This window comes from Bidens hawaiensis, unplaced genomic scaffold (genome assembly GCF_021521415.1).
Source record: "Bidens hawaiensis isolate Kalapana, Puna unplaced genomic scaffold, B.hawaiensis_p1.1 tig00014295_1, whole genome shotgun sequence".
In the NCBI taxonomy this organism is placed as follows: domain Eukaryota; kingdom Viridiplantae; phylum Streptophyta; class Magnoliopsida; order Asterales; family Asteraceae; genus Bidens; species Bidens hawaiensis.
The window spans coordinates 136,088-154,272 of NW_027492230.1; the positions used below are offsets into that span (position 1 = coordinate 136,088).

Below are 18,185 nucleotides of genomic sequence, written 5' to 3' on the forward strand. Positions count from 1 at the left end.
ATATTCATCAATTGCGTAGTTAATTTAATCTTGACCTTTAAATTGATTAATTACTAATTAGTTATTGATGACCGTCGTTTTAGTCATTCAAAAACCCAATTAAACTAAATAATTAGAGTAAGTAGGGTATCGTATCAACGAGGAGCATGTGGTCAGTACTACAAAATTTGTTTGATTTTTATAATATAAATTTAACTAACTAAAGTGGATAAACGATGTCAAGCAAAATTTGAAAGGTTGATTTTAAAAACAATTTAAGGAAAACGCAACCTTCTCCGGGTTCAGGTTCTAGGTTTCACACAAAACTCGTTTGATTAATTGGACATCGCGTAGACATGATGTTGGAAATTAGTTAAAGTCGATATTGAGACGGGTTTTTGTCATCAAACCTATACAATTCAATTAATCAGTTTACTAGTATCAAGTCAACCCCCTTAAGTTACCCAACCCGCTTCTAGGTTTTGTCATCAACCGAACGCGGTTGTAAAGAAAGAACTCAAAACACCAAGAAACTGTTTAATTAACTAATACTTCAATTTGTTATAAATGTTTGTCATCACATAAACAAATCCAATACATAAATAAAACAAAGTTTAATGTTTAACTTAAACGAATTATTCACCCGGAGAAAGTTACAATGAGATTAGCTTCGCCTCATCATGATTTGTAATTTCTTGATCTGTGTGTCAAACTGCCAAAAAGGCAGTTGCTTTCTGTTTCCGTGCTCCAAAGATCAGCCGTCTCTCTCCCGTCCAAGTGTAAGACCTATTCGTGAAACTGCTTTTTAAACTCTCTCATGGCCCCCCAAAACACCTCTTTTGTTGAGTTCCTTATCATCTTAAAGTTAGATCAGTGGGCGTCCAATTGGTTGTATTTTTGAGCCCATGTCCTATATATTTTCTCCTGTGCATATGTAAAGAAAACAATACATGTTTTAAATCTAGATAATAAATATTTAAATATCCTTTGATTGTAATGCACATTTAAAAGACACGATATGTAACCTTATTTCTTTCTTTCTTTGGTTCATTTATTTATTTTGATGTCACAATTTATACGAGCTCATTAATATATCTTTTGCACATTTATATTTATTAGACCATTTTAGCTCGTTTACTCAACATTCTATAGAATATAAAAATCACTTAATGTAATTGCATTGTAACAAATATTTACACTAACAATGTAATATTATTAACAATTTATCACAGTCAAATACCCACTCATCAGTTATTTAATATTTCTTCCATGATGGTTTAGATACAACACTGCCCATTTTTTGGAATTCCAAAACAACATTAAGGTGCTTACAAATTGCATATATATTTATACTGAGGGCCAAATATCTTATTTACCTTATCATTACTATACAATTTAATATTTTCATTGTTAAATTTGAAACCTTTTTTACATTATAATAATTAGTAAGTCCTCCTAAGATAATACTGTTGTGGTTGATTTCATTTCGCAAAAATAAGATGGACAATATGTTAATGGCCAAGTGCATGGCTTTTCGGGAGGAAAATAAATAGATTGGTTGCATATGAACAAGATTTAGGTAAAGTCTATTAAACTCATTTCTAAAGAGTACTATAAAAAGAGAAAGTTCTGTTTCTCTAATATATTAAACTACTTCCCAACCAAGATCATTGTGCAATTTGATTTTTTATTATCAATATATCATATGTTGTAGATACTTGTCTTCATGGATATAAAGATAATTAATACAGATTAATAAATAAAACCAATATTTTAAGATTTATACATACTGTTGGGCTCAACGAGAACTATTAAATATTTAATAACCACTAAAAATTATTTTATTCATCTTTTATATGTATTAAAAAATGAATACGTTATTAGTATCTTACTAATGGAAAATAAAATACGTCACTATATCGAATGGTTGCCACATCCGGACTATTATTAGCAGCCATATGGATATGTAGTTAGGCATGTCAAATTGTGCAGGCTCGTGACATGATTTAGAACATGTTTGAGCTAATATGGGTTATTAACATCTTGAGTTCAAGTCACAACAAGTTCAAGTCAATATTAGAGTGTATACAATTTATGGCTCTATGAATCGCTAAACAAGTTATATAAGCTAATTGATATTTGTAACTGTTTAGTTATTAACTATTATAAAACCAATTTGTTCATTTTTATATTTATCAACAGCGAAATGCTACAAATTAAAGTATAAACCTTATATAAGGAAGTATTTAGGGAGCTGTAGATACTAAATTTATGATACTTTTGTTAAATAAATAGTTAAATTGTATAGAATTTTCTTCATATTTATTTAAAATTAGACTTCAAGTAGTTCTTCCTACACCTTGTAAAAGCACAAGGTACTTAAACTATCAAAAAAACACGAGGCTCACAGTTAGATGTCAATCCTTACATGTTGAAGAGATAAAATAATTTGTGAATTGACTATTGGATATAGGTGAAGGGAATGTTGGGGGGGGGGGGGGGGTTTCAAATGACGACATATGAATGTACAAATTCCGATGATCTTCTAATTAACAATTTATTATATCAAATATCTGATTTAATATACTCTGTCTATCCTTCGAATTTAGACAAGTTCTATTAACTTACTTTCGAGGGCGAGAAATATTGTCGTTTGAAATTAAATGTGTTTATTAGACGATTTCTATATTTCTACCCATGACGCCCACTAAATGGAGCTTATTTTATAAAGCTAAAAAAGCTAAGCTAGGCCAAACACCCCCTTAGACTAAGGGGTGTGGGGGGCTTTAGTGGGGGCTCTAGTGGGGGCTTTAAGAGCCAAGAACCAATAATATTATGACGTGTGGCAGAGAGAGAAACTAGATAAGGGGGGTGTTGGAGCCCTTGGCCCCTGGTGTGGAGGGGCTCCAGCAGGGGCTCCAGCGAATTTTTTTTTTATTTTTTTATAAATATATTCAAACAACGTATTAATAAAAAACTCATAAATTATTAAAAAAACACATTAATATCTAAAAAATAAAATAAAAATTAAAGTGCTAAAAAGAAACATTCTTCTTATTCTTCGGCTTGGTCTTCTTCGATCAACCTCTTTCGGATACGTTCCTTTTGCTTTTCCATTAGCATTTGATCGACCGGATTTAGGTTACTGAAGTCTCTAGAAAGAAAGTCCAAATCTCTCATTTGACTTTTTTCCTTTTTGTCATAAGAGACCACCTCCATGGTTTTGTTGAAAGCCGGATGATTCTTGCGGCTCCGAATAAAACATCGGTTGGTGCGGTGACGACCATAAATCGTCGTCGAGATAATCTGAATCAAGGTTTGGGAACCAATTTCCAGCCATTTTTTAAAAAAAAAAGTTGAGAAGATGAATTGATTTTGGGTGAAGGTTTGAAGTTTTGGTATAAAAATGGGTGAAATGGAGTATAATTATATAGGAAAAATATTTTTTTTTTGGTTTGTTTGGCTCCCCCAACGGTCCAAAAAACATAAAAAGATGTGCATCTCTCTCTTCTCCCGCTAACCGGCACACGCCTGCCTTGTTTTTCCCGCTAGCGCCCTGTTAGCGCCCCGCTAGCCCCCTGGTGGTGTGGTGTTAGCGCCTGGGGGCGCGAGGGGAGGGGCTCTAGCGCCCCGTTGAAGCCCCACACCCCTCAGTCTTACATACACATTTCAATTGACTGGCTGACTGACGGTGGCATGTGCTGGAAGCCATCGAAGTCCACCACGTTTTCTTCTTCATTACGACGTGAGTTCATTTCTTCTTACGTTCTTTGATTTTCGATTTCTATGATATATATTTTGCCCTAGTTTTAGAAAATTGATCGGTCAAATTATAATCCACGAGTTCTAGGGTTTTGATTTGTGAATTTTGATATCTTTGCTATTATAAAATGATATACTGGTGTATGTTGAATGCATATTAAATAAGTTAATGTAACATTTGATTTGTTTTGAAAGTGACAATGGTATCAAAACCAACAAGGAACTGGTTGGAGCTTCCACCAGACTTAATGGTGAATATACTCCACAGAATTGGTGTCGTTGACATACTCGAGAATGCCCAAAACGTGTGCACCGATTGGTTTGAAATCTGCAAGGACCCTGCCTTGTGGCGGGTCGTTTATATCGACATGTTATCATGTCAAAACGAATACGAGGAGGTATGTAAGAATGCTGTGGATAGAAGCCAAGGCCAACTGGTTGATTTAACCTTGATTGGCGGCTGTACACATGAGCTTCTTCAATATCATTGATAGGTACTGTTTTTATGCATATGTTTTACGTTTTTACATTCTTTTATGATAGTTAACGTTCATGTCGGGATTTATTTTTGTTAACAGATCAAGTCAGCTTAAACGTCTAGAAATCGCGTTTCATACATTTGAAAGGAAGGGAATCCGGAGTGAGGCTTTGATGAAAGTACCGTTGTTGGAGGAACTCGTTGTTGTCGGAACACGTGTTTCGAAAGAAGATATTGAAGTTGTTGGACGATATTGCCCTTTGCTGAAAACACTAAAACTGAGCCGAATATCTCCTACGTTTCGTGATGGGAACGGAGATAATGAGGTGGCCTTGGTGATTGGGAGGAACCTGCCTGAATTGGCTCACCTTAAGTTTGTTTCGAATTGCATGATTAACACGGGCTTGCAGGCCATTCTGGACGGTTGTTGTCAGCTTGAATCACTAGACTTGCGTGGGTGCATGCTACTTGATCTAAACGGGGACTTGGGGAAAAGATGTTCAAAACAGATTAAAGATCTAAAACTTCCTCATGATAAATTCATGTAGGCTTCTATATGGCGCAAGGTGATCAGTGTTCAGCTCCAGTTTTATGGTAAATTCTAAAGCAGTTTAATGATCTAAAGTTTTTAGTTTTTGGAGTAATTAATACTATAGTTGTTTGTTTTGGAGTTATATTGTTGTTTACTTTGGATATCCATTTTTGGTCAAGGCCAAACTGACTTGAATGGAGCATATTTGTATTATTGGTTTAATAGTAGACTTGAGTAGAAATGAGTATAATGAATATGTTTCAGTAAATGTGAATTTGGTTGTTTTTATTGGGTATTATTGTACAACAAACTGTATATATGCCTTACAATAAACCAATGTTGAAAAAGTAGGTCTACAAGGCCGAGTACTCTACGAGTACTCGCTACAAGGTATGGTGCCGAGGGGAGTTTCTTTAACTCCGCCTAGTTACTAAAAATTGGTCAAAGGTGGTCAACATTAGCCAGAATCACATCTGGTCGGTTAACTTTGGTCTATTTTGACTTAAAAAATACAACATAATTCGTATCTCTATAATATTAAAGAATGAATATCATTTTTTTTAATTAATAATTAACATTTTTTAGAATAATTTAGTGTTTAAAAATGTATTTCTCTTATTTATATTGATATTCATTTATTTTGTTATAAATATTAGTAAACTTATGATATTTGAAATATATATATTACCCAAAACTTAATTTTCTTTATATTTATCATGTCCGAGTACTCCTCGAGTACTCCGAGTACTCCCTCCAAGGGGGTCGGCCGCCTAGGGACCGCCTAGCGACTTTTGCAACATTGCAATAAACACACCATATCTGTAGGTATATCCATATCTAGAGGTATATAAGCTTGCAAGCTAATAGGGATGACAATTCTAGGTTATTATGACACTAAAATTCACACAACTTATTCGTTGCATAAGATTCAAATGTGACGGTCATTTTCATGTTAAACTTGTGAACATGTTTAGGGTTTGAGTGAAATGCACACGACCATTTTGTTAGGGATGGCAATGGGTCGGGTTTAGGTATTCCCAAACCCATACCCGGTTATGAAAGTCCATCCCAAACCCGTCGGGTTTTAATCGGGTAATACCCGTTAGGTTTCGGGTTTCCTATCGGGTTTTGATAAAAAACTCATCGAATATACCCGGCTCAAAACCCCTTAGGTTTCTACCGGGGTTTGACAAAATATAACTAATCGATTACAAAGATGGTTACCATAAAGATAAAATGTCACAAATAATTGACATAAATAAGTTTCAACATATAATATATTTGAGATATAGTATATAATAATATAATAAGCTATATCGGGGATATAATCGGGTAAATGGGTTTATGTTATCGGGTAATTGGGTCGGGTAATCGGGTATATTAGAAATCCCAAACCCGTGAAAATTTTCAGAAATAATCCCAAACCCGTCCAAACCTTAATGGATCGGGTATTACCCGTCCCATTAATGTCGGGTTTCGGGTTTTTCCATCGGGTTCGGGTTTCATTGCCATCCCTACATTTTGCTAGAGGCGAAAATATTGATTATATACGAAGAACTGAAGAAATAATTTGAGGAATATAACCTTACGCGACTGGATAATTAACCTAGTTAGTAAGGCAAATAGGATCGTTATCATTGTCGAATATATGACCAAACTAAATCATTCAAAGCTTACCAAGCATGTTTGAACTAACCAAAACTGAAATTTCTAAGCGTAAATGTCACACTGACTAACCCCTTAGTCGAGTTTATAAACAAGTTGAAGGATGAACCGAGACTCTAAAACTTAATAGGGTGAGTTTCTGAAATAACATAAACCTAAAATAAAATTTGCGGGTCTGAATTTGATATAAATGGGTTCATGTCAATTTTAGAGTGAACTTGCGAACATATTTAGCTAAATGGTCATCTTCATGTAAACATGATCAGTCTGCACTTTGCAGTTAGGGGGTGTTTGGGATTCCTTTTTTTTTCATTATAACTTTTCAATAAGTTAATAAGTTATAAAAATGTAACTTATTAACTTTTCCCTGACACATCAAAAGCGGTCCCAAACACCTTATTAATTTTCAAAAAGTTAATAAGTTATAAGTTGATGAAAATAAGGAATCCCAAACACCCCCCCTTAGCCCGCATAATCGTTCTATTATAAAGGTATTTTATGCCGATATATAAAGTTCATATGATAAAATGACAGATTATGTGATCAAAATGTAATAGTTTCTAACACATTTGTATACTAGTTACAAGGTTTATGTTCGTGTCAACCTACTAATATTTGTGTCATGTCGTGTTGGGTCGGGTTCATATGTCTGATAGGGTTTTTGTGTTTGTGTCATGTGTTGGGTTCATATGTCTACTCATGCGTAAGAGTTGTGAACCACAACCTAGCTCACACATACAAAGAAGATGGCATAAAAGAATGAAAATCTTTTGTAGCGTTGATAAAATAAAAACTTATGGGAAAGTACTATAACATAAAAAGAAAGGTCAAACTACTAAAACGAGACTTTGGCTATGGGGAGGTAATTTTATTGATCAATTATGATCTTGTCGAGTGGTTGTTTTCGTATTGTGTTTTTGAAAGAGAAGCATCCAAATTGAAGATTCTGAACTCCAAATGAAGAATACAGTGATCTACTGCTTACTGAGTGAATTCTACTTCAATTTCGGTTTGAGTCATACTTGCTTGTCATGTTCCACTCCAATTTGGTAAGTTTTTTAGGTTTCTTTTAGCTCATATGAGCTGAAACTCTAGATTCACTTAGATTTGATTAATCCTGGTTAATTTTTTATGATGTATATGCTATTTTTCATGATAATGATGTTGATGACTTAACATGTTTTTGAAACTTGTCAAGATGCTCAATTGAATTTGTACGTAGAATCTAGAGATTCAAAAATATATAACATCAATAAAAAAGAAGAGATGTGAATAACTTTAGGTTTTATTGCTTCTGATGAAATTGTTCGTATGGTGTATGCAATGAAATTCCTAAAAGCATTAACGAATACGAGTGATCATTACTAGGTATGCTATCCAACAAATACAACTAAACATACCATAAGATCAACATTTGTTAAGAGGTGCAAGGTTTGTCAACTACAAAGCCAACCTCTTACATGCTCCAGACTTGGAGCTCCCTACCCAGCATAACTAGTCTTCATGCATCACATCTTGATCTTGCCTCGTCCCTCACAACTTATTCATGAGTCACAACTTTAATCATACGTTACTACTTGCTAGTAAACAAAATATTTTGTGTATGCGTAATCCTTTAATTATAACCCAAAGCCTCATTGCCACATGTCTCACATTGTTACTAAACTTTGCTCCGTTATGTCTATATTTCATGAATTTCACTCTATCCTTTCTAGTACACCTACTAATGGTGTGACAACCTCGTTACCACATGTCTAAAACTTGGTTTGACACCCTTCATTCCCAGATTCTCGTTGTGTGCCATTCAACTTGCGGAAGCATATTAGTTGATTCACACACAAATCAATTTATATTTTTATAGTTTTTGTACTTAAGGTTGTATTATGTCTATCAAATTTGGTTTAATGATCTAAATTCTATGTACAAGAATCAGCTGAATGTGCTGCATGCCTTTAGTGATCTATCATTGATCTCTAAATCTCCTCAAACCTAGCCACATTAGCTACCAACCGCAGATCAACTTAAACCTCCTAGAGTAAGCATTCATTCATTCGGTTTAAGATCTTATCATGAACCCGGCGATTCATCATCTATACAATTTACCATAGAATGAAAGAAGAATAAGGCAAGAGAGTAACAAGCTATTATAATAAGTTAATAACAAAAGCTAACAACAGACTATGAGCATAACTCAAGCAAGAACAGTGTTCATAACCTTGGTAGCCATCCTTCAAAACTTGTGCACTTGTTTTTTCCCCTTTTCTTCCTGTCGCCCAAACCAATTGATCTCTTCGTTATCGTTCTTTGGTCTACTCAAACAAACCAGGCCATATGAACCATAGACCATGAACCGTGGTCTATCTAAGGACTCCATGCAGAGGCAGTAAGTAAACAAAGGTCTTTCCATCCAAGCTTGAGTGTGCCCTTATCCTCCACCAAGGTATAACCATTAGAAGGAAACATCCTTAACAAAAGTGTCGCTTGAGCCGCAGCATTTCCCGCCAAAGAAATACCCTTGAACCCGCATTGCTCCAACTTCTCCCTCCAATTATTAAACTTCACCTCCCCACTCCTCGACGGCCCCCCTATCGCCAGCACGTTCCTAATCTCCTTCGATAGCAACTGTTGTTCCACCACATGCCTTTCTTCACTCTCTTCTCCATAACTTGACCCCAACGAGTCAAACAACGCGGAGTAGTAGTGAATCGCCTCCACAAATCTTCCCAAAAACGACCCCGCATGGCTCAAGTCCTGCTCAACCACAGTCACCACTTTTGGAGCCAATCTGATAAACGATACATAAAATGAATGACTCGATTTACCGATCTTGAAATGACACATAATCACATATTCACATTATACACTAATATGTATAGAATATTTATGTGTATCAATTATATTGTAAATAAGTTATGATTCATAAAATAGGTCAAACTCAGTACCCCACATATATTGCAGGATAGTGAACAATAAACAAACATTTTGGCAATTATTTAATATGTGTTAGCGTATTAAGTTGTTAACCTAGATTAACATAGATAGTTTTTCTTATATGTTTTTGGCTTTCCTTTATTTATGCATTACTCTCTTCACCTTTCACAGATATTAAACTACAGATGTATTCTCATTATATAATTGTTAATATACAATGAAAAACTTAGTATATCATTGTTCATGAAATAATGCTTGCATTTCATGAAAAACTTAGTTGATGATATGATATATACCTTTGGAGGAACCATAAAGTATTAGTGTCGGATCCTGTGACATCATATAATGAATGTTGTAACCAATGAACCGCAACCGCTTCCCTCTTGCTAACCTTCAACTTCTCCGGGTTCAAGTTCCCAACCTTATCAGCTACAGCCGAGAACTCAAACGGGAGCCCAAGTTTATCTGCAAAATCCGACAAACGTTTCCCAGTCGCCTCGAGGGCATCTAACGAGTTGCCCAGCCCGGTGAGCCGCACAAACGGTGGCCCACCAGGTCGGGATGCCAATATGTGGAAAAAACCCGGCCATTGCAACCCTTGCATAATGTCTAAATCGATAATGTGGACGCGGTCTTCTCGCTCAAACGCTTCCTGTATCGCGTGGTTTGCTGTGAAATGTGAGAATTTGACGAACGGGCTTATCCCGTTGAAGATTTGGAAAGCGGATGTCATTTTTTTCAGGCCGTGGGTGATGGTTATGTTTGGAGGGAGTGTGGAGAATATTCCGAGGGAGGACGTCATTAGTCTGGCAGACATTGCTTCCGAGAAGTAGGCCGCAACGCGCTGGGCCGCAGTGCCGTAAGACGTTGAGAGCTCGGAGATTTCGAGTAACATCATGTTCGCTTCTTCAATATTGTTTGCGGAAACCGCTTTGGCGCATTGTAGGAGTAACGTGAGTAGGTGTAGACCTTCTTCGTCTCGCTTCTGTTGCCGAAGCTCTTCCCGTTGCTTCTCTCGTAACGCCATTGCAGCCGCTTGTGTCACCGTGTTTTGATCTGGTGGCGGAGGCGGTGGTTGTGATGGCGGAGAGTCGTGCTGTTGTAGAGGCCGAGATTGATTTTGTTGCTGAGAAGCTGAATCGGTTGAAGTAGACATAATTTCCGCAGCCGGAGGAGGTCCGGTGGCGGTGTAATTGTCACCGGGCCAATCCGGCGTAGGAAGCGGAAACATGCCTTCAACCACCTGTTTTCCTCTCACCGAAACCCTTGAAATGAAACCATCAGCAGTATCATGAACCGGTTCAAGATTCGGAGGGTTAGTTAACGAGCGAAGCCGGTATTCGAGTAGAGTTGCTAAATTAGGGTTACACGGATGAATAATATCCCTAACGTTTTGAATCAGGTGAGGTATCGAGACGTCAGTCGAGCTATGAATTAAGTCTTTTATGATGCTATCAATCCACGCCGTCGCCGTCATGGAGTCGTCGGCCGGCACGGCGGTTGTGGTGTTACTCCCACCGCCGGTTAAAAACGCCATTCCGGCGTTAGAACTCACGTTCGTGGTGCTGGTGTTAATATTAATATTACTGTCAGGAGGAAACAACGGAAGGCCGGAAAACACGCATAACGGTGGAGGATTGTTTTTGAGAGCTGAAGGAGTGTGAAAATCCATGTAGTTAGTTGAGCAGGTGGTGGTGGAAAATGTCATAGATGATGCTGACGGTAGCGTCATAGTGGAGTAGTTTGGTGGTTGTGGTGGGGGTGGTAATTCCACACCTATTTCCATACCACCACCACCACAACCACCACTTACATTGTGGGTTTCGGTGGGTGGGTGTGACACTCCACCGAAACCCACAATGTCCGGTGGCCGACGTACCATCCGGTGTTGCTGGTACTCTAGGCCACCGGTCTGTAGCTCCATATCGGAAGCCGTCCTCTTTCTCACCATTTTTATGAAACCGCTTTTAGGTGACTGAAGATAAGGCTATCTGGTTAACTGGTTATGTAATGTGGAGAGGAGAAAAGGGTACAAAAGATAACGGCCATGAGGAGTAGAACAGTGGGCATTGGGATTCTGCGAATAATAAGATAAAGTAGTGGTACGTACGGTGGTGTAAGGTGGTGGTTAGCCGGACAATGTGGTCGTTGTGTGTGTTTTTGGTGATATGTGTTTGTCGGGGTGGGTGTCTGGAAGTGTTTGACCTGTTCGTATTGGAGGATGTAGCGAGCTTTCCGATGACTCATCGATTCCTACACCGATCTCTTGTCCCAACTCATATCGAGCTTTTCATTATCTTTTCATTATTATCATCTTTACCTTTACAATCTACAAAGTAACTAGTTTTGTTAATTAAAAAAAAAAATAGTTTCCTACTTTCCTAGATGTACTAGATAGATTGTGAATCCACTTTTGAGATTGCAAAAACAGTGAATTCTCTTCATATTCTTAGTTTGTGTTCTAGTATACAGGTCCGTTTAAAAAGGACGGGTTCGGAGCTTGTTGGAATTTAGTTTGTAAAAAGCTCACTTGATAAGACTTGGATTGGAACTAAGCTGAGCTGGTCAAACCGGCTTGGCTTGGTTAGAAAACGAGCTTAGCTCAGGTCGGTTCCTAAAGACGCGGATAACTCGGTTCGGCTCGGATTATTCTACTTTTAAAACATTTTATTTTATATACATATAATATATTATCGAAATTTTAAAAATGGTTAGGCTAAATGCAGTTTACTCTTCTATAATTTCAGTTCATTTAACAATTTTATTTGACATGTTACCTCTCTCTAAATTATTTTATAGTCTCCTTTAAAATATTAAGTCATCAAAAATATAAAGTGTTTATTTTTATATAACGAAAATATTTTTAAATCTAAATACAAAAATTAATCATAAAAAACTTAAAAATATTTTCTTTAAAAATCATTTTTATTATATTTCTCTAACTAGTTTCTTCATTGTTGTATAAATATTTTTAAAGAATAATGGTATAATGCCTTTATAAAAACGATACAAAAGGTATGATATATTTTTACATATTTTTTCTAATAGATAAATTGTTAAAAATATTTTTCTTTAATTTATTTTGCTATGTATTTTGTATTAACTTGACCATGTTATAAAGTTATTTTGTAGTTGGTTGAAATTTATTTTAATTATTTATTAAAAAACAGAGCCAAGCCAAGCCATCTCCTTTTAAAATCGAGTAAAATCAATTCAAGCTCAGTTATCGGTTAATTCGTCAGTTAGAACCCGAAAAAATCTAAAATAACTATTGAGAGAGAGCACAATTAAAAAAAATTACTTGGTTTACATTTGGACCACGACATGGACCTTTGACCTCTTTAACTTTTTAATTCCCTCATATTTATCCTCTTATCTTTTGACTTTTAACTATACTTGAAAAATCAATATATATAGGGTTCTGTTAAATATACCAAAAAATATACCAAAGTCAAACACTTTTAAGAAAATTTACTTTAATTTAATATCACTGTCTTCACCTTTTTTTTAAATTGATGAATCCGAGGCAAAAAGATGAACATATAAGCACAGAAATGACACAAACCACACTCCAAATCATACAACAATTATTTAATTCAAATCTATATCAAAAACTGTCATCATATCAAATTTCAAAATAAAATAATAATAATAATAATAATAATAATAAAATTCGATTTAAATAATCCCATGATCCTAATTTTCACAATACCAATCCCACAGCCTAGCATAATCATCACAGATTTATACTTAATAACAAAATTAAAAACAAGCTTAATTTTAGTATAAATTAATAATAATTATACTACAGGACAAAAGTGAAAGTTAATATTATTATAGGGTAGTTTGGAATATTAAAAGGTAACTATGTTAGCAGTAAAAAGTGAAAGTTAAAATTATTATCGAACAGACTAATATAATTTATTATTGAAATATCGGTTCTAGTTTGAATTATTAAAATCCAATGACTTACGTCTCATCTCGGACGGCAAGGTTAAGTAGAGCGAGGAGAGCGGCGGCTTTGGCATCGAGAGAGGGGTACCGCAGCATGGAAACGAGGGATGGTATGGCTTCGGAAAACATACGACGGCATCGGTGGGATGTTTTGGTGAGGCGACGGATATCTTTAGCGGCTTGGATTTTGGAAAGAGGATCGTCGTGGGTGTCGGATTGGATGAGACGGAGGGTGGCGGTGATAGAGTTTGAGTATGAATATGAATCATCCATGTGGAGTGGAAGTAAATTAAGGATCACCGACGGAGAGAATGGAAGTGAAGTGATGGGTTTTAAAATAAAAGAGAAAGTGTGTGTGGAGGTAACGTGAGAAGAGGTGCCGTGGCGTTAAGCAACGTTTACTTTCAACGGCATTTTATTTTTTGGTTTTTTATGTTATGTAAAGCATTTATCTCTTCATTTTCATGTTATATGTTGTTATACATGATCAAAATGCATCCCAACTTTTTTTTATTAGCCGTCAACGGATGTTTTAAATGAGCTGTGAGGATAAATTTACCATGCTGGGATGTGCTTATCTCAGATAAGGCTAACGTCCGTGAATACTTGTTTGATGGCACGACAGTGCGATGAGATTAAATTCGTTCAATTCAATGATCTAACTAATAAACGTCACCTACTCGCATAGTCTCCTATTATAACCTGGTGCCGTCAAAACTAAATGATGGAACAGGAATCAAACTTTAGTTACAAAATTATAATAATACTGGATATGGTAAGTACTAAAAAAAATATATGTGATGTGTGTTTAAGTGTTTTAACAAACTCACTCTCTTCATCATAAGTACCTTGATCATCAAATCTATGAGATGGGTTAAATTCTTATATTCGTATACGCTTTTTAGACAAAATTCGCTTTGTAGCGGACTGCTTGTGAAAATAATCTTGTGAAAATAACGTTAAAAGTGGCGGAAGGTTAATCAGGCATCATGTGGTGGCGTTGATAGCCGAAAGACAAGGGCACATGCACCGATCAGCCGGTGTCCCGATGATTGAGTGTTATGTGCCTTATGTCCAAGGCTTGTTGCAAAACTACTATCGAGCCGGGGGTCTCACCGGAAGCAGCCTAAGGCTGTCTACATCTTACCCTCCTCAGACCCTACATTTTAGATATTGGTTGTTGTTTCTTGTCATAATTGTATCATACGTGTGAAGTAACAATTTGTCTTAATCATACGCGTCTAGAACTGTACAGCCAACTTTATCGTCCTGAAAGTGGGTTTGTGGATTTAAGTGATTAATTATTTTAGTGTTTTTACATTCATAATGAACTTGTATTTTCGTATTTATATATTTGAGTACTTTTTAGAAGACTAGTAATATTCATAATTGTATAATAAAATATTTAATATACTATTATTAATACTAGTATTGCAAAAAACTAATTACAATAGCCTTTAAAAAAACCTAATTAAAAGATAGATATTAGTAGTTTAAATAATTATTATATAATGATTAGTAGTTATATTTAAATAAAATAGAATAAAAATGATGATTGATATGATTAGTAGTTGATTGAATGATTAGTAGTAGATTAATAGGGTTGACTTGGTATACCAAATAAAAACTTTTGGTATATTTAAAGCCCCCCTATATATAATTAAAAACATACTCTAGAATGATAGATTTTAGAGAAAATTTCCAAAATAGCCCTTTATTAGAGAGAGAAAGTAAAAAATAGTCCTAAATTTTAATATATTTTCAAAATAATCCATCTAATTTAGACTGAGTAGACAAGATTTGAAAAAATCCTTCGGCCAATAAAATTTAGACAAGTGTCAAAATCCGACGAGATTTTTAAAAATATTGGGGGACCAATCCATATTTCCTATTAAAAGTTCTTAAAATTAAACAGTTTTGCCAGACGGTCTTTTAATGTTTCCTAACGGGTCCCCACAACTTCCAAAAACATGGGAAAATGTGTCTTTAAATTCAGTCTTTCAAGACGCATTTAGGGTGAATTTTTACCAATAAGATCATAAATTTATAAATATTGAGGGATCCCTCCATATTTTTTAACTAAAATTTATATTCCAAAGCGATCTTGCCGGACGGGTTATATAATTTTCTTATCTCGACCCTATATATTTTAAACTAATGGAAAAATGTGTCATTCAACTTTGTCTTTCAAGACACTTGAAAATTTTGAACTAAGGGGATCATATTTTTGAAAATATTGTGGTACCCGTCCATATTCTTCACAAAATCTTTATATTGAAAAGTTGTCTTGCCATACGAGATTTTTAAGTTTCTTATCTCGACCATATATATTTTGAAACATGAAAATATGTGCATAAAAAATTTGTCTTTTAAGACACGAATCTTTAAAATTTGTACGAAGGAGACGAGTATTTAGTATATTCTTACTTGTCCGTCCATATTTACATTATATTTATCTTCATCAATCCTCATTCATTCACATATTTTCATCAAATTCTAACTCTTCAAATCATGAAGTCTAAGAGGGGTGATCAAGTGGAGGTTATGGATGTGGGCCCCGGGTTCGTTGGATCCTATTATGACGGCAACATAATCTCGACGTTCGGAAACGAGTACATTGTTCAGTTCCGCACGTTGCTGGAAAAGACGGAATCTCATACTATATTGTCGGTATAGACGGAATATAAATAAATTTTGAAGGTCTAGACAAAATTTAAACACATAAGAAATAAACTACAAACTCGTCTTCTTGGTACAAATTCACCATAAATGCGTCTTGAAAGACTGAATTTGAAGGCACATTTTCCCATGTTTTTGGAAGTTGTGGGGACCCGTTAGGAAACATTAAAAGACCGTATAGCAAGACTGTTTAATTTCAAGAACTTTTAATAGGAAATATGGATTGGTCCCCCAATATTTTTAAAAATCTCGTCGGATTTTGACACTTGTCTAAATTTTATTGGCCGGAGGATTTTTTCAGATCTCGTCTACTTAGTCCAAATTAGATGGGCTATTTTGAAAATATGTTAAAATTTAGGGCTATTTTTTACTTTCTCTCTCTAATAAAGCGCTATTTTGAGAATTTTCCCTATATTTTATCCAACACCAACTATACTCACTAAATATCTTACTATAATTAGGTATAAACAAGTCTATGAGAGATTATTTTCGGTAAAACTTACAACTTTTAAACTATATCCGTACGTGTAAGTATAATTAAAGTACATAGTGTTAGTGGGGTAATATAAAAAGCAAAAAATAAATAAAAAATAGAAAAAAGAATGCTAAAATTTAAAAATAAAATTAGTGAGCTACTATTAACACAAAAATGGGGACAATGGTGAAACAATATAATAGAAGTAGAAGGTAGATTTAAAGGTCCCGTAACAATATAATAGAGTTTAACTTAAAGGAAGAAAGGAAATGAAATGGATGGAAAAAAGAAAAGTGGTGCGTTCCTGAGTATTTTTTGTTGGAAAGAAATGGAAGGAAATAATAATAAAATTGGTGTTTAAGAGATTCATTAAAGGAAAGAAATGAAAGAAAAAGGAAACATTTAAAGAGTAAAATGGATGGAAAGTGTTGCTTTCCAAATTGGAAGGAAAGTGAAGAGGAAAGAAAAACAAAAGAGTTGAATGGAATGGGGAAACTTTTCTCTCCTTTCATTTTCATTCTTCCGTTAAACGAACTCGGTTTACCCACTTAATTCTTTGACTAATTCTTTTGACTCTCTAAACTCCTATAAGTTCTCAAGTTTACCCACTGTGTCATTCCTAAGTGAGTTTGGATCTATCTCTACTATTCATTTTCCCTAGAAAATGATGGTTTATTCCTTTTCACATGTCCATATCAGCTTAATTTTTCGTCCCTTATGTTATCCAATATATGTTGCAAGCCAAATAGAAGAACTCAACTTAAAAGACTAGTCTGATGAGTGAGGGAACCCATTTGGCTTATAAAACCTACATCAATTGTCCATACAAACGATGTGAGACAAGTCCCATACCTTGCAATGGTTTCAGTCCATAACAATATACTAGCCACCGTCAATCTTTCCCACAAACCCCATTTATTGTCTAGTCCAACATTGTGTACCTACATATCCTCCTTAACAATTTCACCTGTGTTATAGCATACCCCCATGTGTCTTCTTGATGGGCTAGCACTTTCTCTTGATGACATAGTTGGCAGAATTATAACCCTATAAATTTCCCTTCTAATTTAGTTACGGACCTCATGTCGCACAATACCCATGTAGATGCTATCCACCTATTGTAGCCTAATTTAATTACGGGCCTCAAGTCGCTCAATACCCATGTAGCTAATCTCAAATACTTAAACTTGGTTGATTACGGAACCACTTGGCCTTATGTATATGGTAATCTAGATAGTACTCCGAAGAGAGGTGAAAGTGGATCTTTATACATCCTTGTTCTATACGTTCAAAGAGAAAAGTAGTGTAGAACAAACACTGTGATTGAAAAGCAAAACAGTTGTAGTAAAGTTTATTTATTAACATCCATCTTAACGGTAAATATGCTTGCTTATGCATGTGGTGACTATACTTATTTTTCTTTTATTTTTGACCGGCAATCTATCATTCTATCCTACTTCTGCTCCAAAACCACATGCACCCCATAAATATTGACTTTTGCACATGATGGAACCCAGAACCTTGCTATGGGGACTATAACACTAAAAAATGGCTTTAATGACATGCGCACAATGACACGCTCAATTTATGACGCATTATACCAGTCCTTAAAAAATGTCATAAATTTTATAAAATTGAAGATTTATGACACTCGTTTGTGTGTCGTTAAAAATGTCATAAATTGCAAAAAAAAAATAATCTGCTTGTCATCGTTCGGTCAAAATTAAAAA

The 18,185-nt window shown here is 35.2% G+C and overlaps 1 protein-coding gene across 1 annotated transcript; it reads right to left on the bottom strand.

Annotated features, from left to right (window-relative positions):
• Positions 1–8,662: 8,662 nt before the first annotated feature.
• Positions 8,663–11,733, bottom strand: LOC143546253 (protein SCARECROW-like). The gene is made up of 2 exons (XM_077037955.1): positions 9,644–11,733; positions 8,663–9,201 (listed from the first exon to the last, which is right to left on the bottom strand). Exons 1-2 carry the CDS (start codon positions 11,296–11,298, stop codon positions 8,778–8,780), a joined length of 2,079 nt encoding a protein of 692 aa, XP_076894070.1. The 5' UTR covers positions 11,299–11,733; the 3' UTR covers positions 8,663–8,777.
• Between the last annotated feature and the right edge of the window lie 6,452 nt (positions 11,734–18,185).

Excerpts from the sequence above, each read along its gene's own strand:
- LOC143546253 (XM_077037955.1), bottom strand. The coding sequence starts at position 11,298 with ATGGTGAGAAAGAGGACGGCTTCCGATATGGAGCTACAGACCGGTGGC. Across the intron at positions 9,202-9,643 it reads ACTTTATGGTTCCTCCAAAG|ATTGGCTCCAAAAGTGGTGA; the intron begins GTATATATCATA and ends ATCGTTTATCAG.